Below are 6,000 nucleotides of genomic sequence, written 5' to 3'. Positions count from 1 at the left end.
CCAAAGAAGACTCTTTCCTGAGGCCTTTGGATAAAGAGGACCCAATATAGTTCAGTTATAAACAGGAAACCGGTTTGGCCCACACCAGTGTGAGATATTTGCCAACTCAGCGTTATTTGGTCTCCTCGCTCTTGTTGACACAGAACAGCCTATAAACATCACTTTGTTAACCGAATACATCAAAATGTAAGAGTGGCCCATCGTGGCATCGTGCCTCAGAGGAGATGCCCATTTCCCCCTTCCGGTTCTACTTACTGAAAGTCTTGCAGATGTCAGAGACGGCTTTGAAGACTCGGTCAGAGAAATTCACTTTCACCTTCACGTATTTCATGTTGGGCAGCTGTAGCCGGAGCAGTTTGTGCTGTGGGGTGAACTGGAGCTTTGCGTCGGCCTGGATACCATACTTGTCTAGGGTCCAGTGCGTCTTCAGGAGCCACGTCTTCTTCTTCTCCCACCATAACGCGTGGTCAGACCAGTCTTTCTTTACATCTGAAAAGAAATAAAGAAAAAACAAATGAGGCACATTCTCAATTTTGTCAGGTTTCATTATATTGCCCATATTACAGTTTAATTAGCCCGGTTCTAAGAGAACACTAAAGACAGATTTCTGGTGTTTACCATATTACAAGTATAGGTCTACAGAACGTCCCATCTCAGACTGAAGCATTGGGGCACATGTGCCCAGCTTTCTGGAGAATTTCCAGCATATCTAAACAGAAGAAATACATTGGCTGTGTATTAACCCCAGGTGAACGCCACAACAAACGTACTGGAACTTGCAGCCCCAACTGACTTTCTTAACATGGAGGTTGTCCATACGAGTGGTCAGTGGAGAAATGTTCCCTTACAATGATGGCCTGTGAAGAAGGCCCCTTACGTTGGCGGCGGTCAGAGGGAGGAAGGCCCCTTACGTTGGCGGCGGTCAGAGGGAGGAAGGCCCCTTACGTTGGCGGCGGTCAGAGGGAGGAAGGCCCCTTACGTTGGCGGCGGTCAGAGGGAGGAAGGCCCCTTACGTTGGCGGCGGTCAGAGGGAGGAAGGCCCCTTACGTTGGCGGCGGTCAGAGGGAGGAAGGCCCCTTACGTTGGCGGCGGGAAGAAGGCCCCTTATGTTGGTGGCGGTCAGTGGGAAGAATGCTCCTTACATTGCTGGTCGATGGGAAGAACTCCCCCTTACAAAAGATCATTGGTATCTGTGGTTTCCAGTTTCTCATTGTAAAAGGAACCCCTAGCAACCTCTGGAAGAAGCCTAGCGTTCCTCAGAACCCTGGTTGAGAAAGGATGGTCTGAGTGAAGGGAAAAGCATAGTAAGGCTCAGAAACCTAAAAGTCATCATTCATTGAAGTGAAAAACAAGCCGAATGGAATCTATTGCATCTCTTAGAACATGTTAAATACTTGTCACTGTCTAGAAGTGAAATTGAACAGAATACAGATGGAGAGAGTGCTCAGCTGTAGCCTGGAAGGGGAAACCACCGACAAAAGGAGAAGGCAAACAAGTATCAATCCCAGAATCTTTGACTGCATGTTAAATCAAGTTACCCTTTTTCGAGCATCAGAATATTCCCCAACTGAAGGATATTTAATTCATGTCTACATGTGTGGTAGTAATGGCTGCATGGTATTTATCAGGGTGGGTTTCCTGGTGGTGACAACACTGGACCAGGTTTCCATAATGTGCGTTGAAATGGTCACTTTCAATCTCCGAGGCCTGTGGGTCAAGGTGACAATGTGGCGACAGGGACAATAATGTCACCCTATGTCAAAAATACTTGAACAAAGAACTTCATGGCCGGATCTGCAGGGATTTTAATAAAAATTGCAAATGTAAGAATACAACAAATTACTTTCTGAACATATTAAAGCTTCCACGAGGCGACTTCAGTCAATGCGTTTACATAAAGGCCAACAAATCCTATCATTTCTCAAATTCCCCCATTTACACGGCCAATTCCCTCGAGGACGGAGGACGCCACACGTATGCCTCTGTGCAAGGAGAGAGATGTTAATTTCATTTACTGGGCCGCTTACCCGCTGTGCATTTCAATCATTCCTTGTCCCTCGATATCGACCCCAACAAGTGGAATCATCTACTTCTTATGCATCGGGCGATGCCGCCAACAACATGCCAGCTGGAATTTATCAGCTAATGACATAGATGTAATTCATGGCGGAGACTCCTGATGTCAAGAACGACTCAAGGACGCCAACCTGGTTACCGAGAAATATGGAAGAAAACATTTCTGTTCTCTGAGCTGCACCATGTTCATTCAGAGTGTATCCCTTCCCACCGCCATCACCATATTTAATCAGAGCACATCCCGTCCCATCACCACGTTCAGAGCGTATCCTCCCCCACCACCTCCACCACGTCCAGAGCGTATCCTCCCCCACCAACTCCACGTTCAGAGCGTATCCTCTCCCACCAACTCCACGTTCAGAGCGTATCCTCTCCCACCACCTCCACGTTCAGAGCGTATCCTCTCCCACCACCTCCACCACGTTCAGAGCGTATCCTCTCCAACCACCTCCACGTTCAGAGCGTATCCTCTCCCACCACCTCCACCACGTTCACAGCGTATCCTCCCCCACCAACTCCACGTTCAGAGCGTATCCTCTCCCACCAACTCCACGTTCAGAGCGTATCCTCTCCTACCAACTCCACGTTCAGAGCGTATCCTCTCCCACCAACTCCACGTTCAGAGCGTATCCTCTCCCACCAACTCCACGTTCAGAGCGTATCCTCTCCCACCACCACCACGTTCAGAGCGTATCCTGTCCCACCACCACCACGTTCAGAGCGTATCCTCTCCCACCACCTCCACGTTCACAGCGTATCCTCTCCCACCACCTCCACGTTCAGAGCGTATCCTCTCCCACCACCTCCACGTTCAGAGCGTATCCTCTCCCACCATCTCCACGTTCAGAGCGTATCCTCTCCCACCACCACCACGTTCAGAGCGTATCCTCTCCCACCACCACCACGTTCAGAGCGTATCCTGTCCCACCACCACCACGTTCAGAGCGTATCCTCTCCCACCACCACCACGTTCAGAGCGTATCCTCTCCCACCACCACCACGTTCAGAGCGTATCCTCCCCCACCACCTCCACGTTCAGAGCGTATCCTGTCCCACCACCAACAAGTTCGGAGCTTATCATGTCCCAACCACCACCATGTTCAGAGCATATCCTGTCCCACCACAACCACCACCACATTCAATCAGACCTTATCCCGTCCAAGCACCATCACAACATTGAATCAGAGCATATTCTGTACCACCACCACATTCAATCAGAGCATACCCTGTCCCACAACCGTCCCCACATACAATCAGAGCGTATTCTGTCCCACCATCATCTCCATGTTAAATCAGAGCGTGTTCTGTACCACCACCACGTTCAGAGAGTATCCCTGTCCCACCACCACCACAATGTTCACAGCATATTCTGTCCCACCACCATCACCCTGTTCAATCAGAGCACATCCCGTCCCATTGCCAGGACCATGTTCAATCAGAGCGCATCCCATCCCACCACCACCATGATGTTCAATAAGAGCATATCCTGTGTGACTACCACCACGTTCAGAGCGTATCCCCTCCCACCACCATCACCACATTCAATCAGAACATATCCCGTCCCACCACCATCACCACATTCAATCAGAACATATCCCGTCCCACCACCATTACCACATTCAATCAGAGCGTATCCCGTCCCACCACCATTACCACATTCAATCAGAACATATCCCATCCCACCACCATTACCACATTCAATCAGAGCGTATCCCGTCCCACCACCATTACCACATTCAATCAGAGTGTATCCCGTCCCACCACCACCACCATTGTCCACTTACACGAGAACCAAATTTCTCATTGCTCAAAGGAACCCCTAACAAGCTCTGGAGGATCCCCAGATGAGAAAAGCTGGTTTAGACCTTCAGGAGCCTTTAGTTTTCACCAAACTCTGAATCACAAGTTAGGAATATTGGTTTTCCATTGTGTAATGGAAGCATCTGGAGAAGAGGTATGACATCACGTCTATGTAGCTTCTTGAGTGATTGGGTCCACAGGAGGAGTCCTGGCCAGGGGTCACAGCTGCAGAATCAGAAACCTTTCCTTAGCCAATTTCATATTTTACTAGTCTGAGCTGCCGATCAGCCTGACCTGAGCAGAAGACTTCAGAATGTACTTGTCCTGAGGTCAGGGCCTTGTAGTAATAAAGCCAAGGGACCGGCGTAAGGGCTCCTTTACACTAGCATCATCCACGATGGATTGCTTTTTACATGGCGTTCAACAGGCGGCGAGGAGGTGTTAGGTCTCCTCCTCACCTCCTGTTTTCCCTTAAAAAAAAAAACCCACACATCATGCCCTAGCCCTATACAGTTGAATGGGGAGTGTTCCCTCGGTGGTACTGCCCGCTGAATGCAACAGGGAATTTATTTCTTGCTGCAGCTGTGAAGGGAAGCATTACCGTAGCGGCATTTGCACTTCCCTGCCTTTTCAGCTTAAGGAGTTGGGAGGCGGTAAAACGTAGTTCAATAGTGTGTTTTTACCACCCCCTCCAACTGCAAGTGTAAATGAGGCATAGCACCAAGGCAATTTGCATTTTCAGAGGTAGGTTGGCAAGTGCAGGTTCCACATTTCGCTTTAAAAAAGGTACATTTTGGCGGCCAAATATCATTAAGACCTGAACTATGATCGTCTGCACCCCCAAGCTATCCTATTCTTAATACTCCCCCTAGCCCACCCCTGCACCTATCTTTCTATCACTTTCTGTCCCCTTCGAAGAGATTTCTCATCACATCCTGTGCCTGTTGAAGGCTTTAAAATCTACTCTTGCAAGAGTCCTCTGTCAGGATCAAGACCAAAATTTAATCACTGCAAACTCAATTTTCCATGCACCCCCTCCTGCGATATTGACTTTTTTTTGTAAGATTTGGAAAATAAAAGTTCAGAAAGGGAATGCTGAGCAAACATTCCGACTACTCCACATTCTTCATACGATGGAACTACGGGGTCCAGTATGGCCATGTGCCCGGCAGAGGGTTGAACTACGGGGTCCAGTATGGCCATGTGCCCGGTAGAGGGTTGAACTACGGGGTCCAGTATGGACATGTGCCCGGCAGAGGGTTGAACTACGGGGTCCAGTATGGCCATGTGCCCGGCAGAGGGTTGAACTACGGGGTCCAGTATGGACATGTGCCCGGCAGAGGGTTGAACTACGGGGTCCAGTATGGACATGTGCCCGGCAGAGGGTTGAACTACGGGGTCCAGTATGGACATGTGCCCGGCAGAGGGTTGAACTACGGGGTCCAGTATGGACATGTGCCCGGCAGAGGGTTGAACTACGGGGTCCAGTATGGACATGTGCCCGGCAGAGGGTTGAACTACGGGGTCCAGTATGGACATGTGCCCGGCAGAGGGTTGAACTACGGGGTCCAGTATGGACATGTGCCCGGAAGAGGGTTGAACTACGGGGTCCAGTATGGACATGTGCCCGGCAGAGGGCTGAACTACGGGGTCCAGTATGGACATGTGCCCGGCAGAGGGTTGAACTACGGGGTCCAGTATGGACATGTGCCCGGCAGAGGGTTGAACTACGGGGTCCAGTATGGACATGTGCCCGGCAGAGGGTTGAACTACGGGGTCCAGTATGGACATGTGCCCGGCAGAGGGTTGAACTACGGGGTCCAGTATGGACATGTGCCCGGCAGAGGGTTGAACTACGGGGTCCAGTATGGACATGTGCCCGGCAGAGGGTTGAACTACGGGGTCCAGTATGGACATGTGCCCGGCAGAGGGTTGAACTACGGGGTCCAGTATGGACATGTGCCCGGCAGAGGGTTGAACTACGGGGTCCAGTATGGACATGTGCCCGGCAGAGGGTTGAACTACGGGGTCCAGTATGGACATGTGCCCGGCAGAGGGTTGAACTACGGGGTCCAGTATGGACATGTGCCCGGCAGAGGGTTGAACTACGGGGTCCAGTATGGA

At 50.6% G+C, this 6,000-nt stretch overlaps 1 protein-coding gene across 1 annotated transcript in view; it reads right to left on the bottom strand.

Moving 5' to 3' along the window:
- Nucleotides 1-225: 225 nt before the first annotated feature.
- Nucleotides 226-6,000, bottom strand: part of LOC149428202 (fermitin family homolog 2-like) — a 41,173-nt gene continuing 35,398 nt past the window's right edge. Inside the window, exon 3 of the mRNA XM_089667605.1 lies at nucleotides 226-489. Coding sequence (XP_089523731.1) covers nucleotides 248-489 — 242 coding nt within the window. The 3' untranslated portion in view covers nucleotides 226-247. The remainder of the gene's footprint in view (nucleotides 490-6,000) is intronic.

This window comes from Staurois parvus, unplaced genomic scaffold (genome assembly GCF_062004578.1).
Source record: "Staurois parvus isolate SC_StPar_1 unplaced genomic scaffold, SC_StPar_1.0 ptg003409l, whole genome shotgun sequence".
In the NCBI taxonomy this organism is placed as follows: Eukaryota; Metazoa; Chordata; class Amphibia; order Anura; family Ranidae; genus Staurois; species Staurois parvus.
This window is presented reverse-complemented; position numbering and strand designations above follow the sequence as displayed.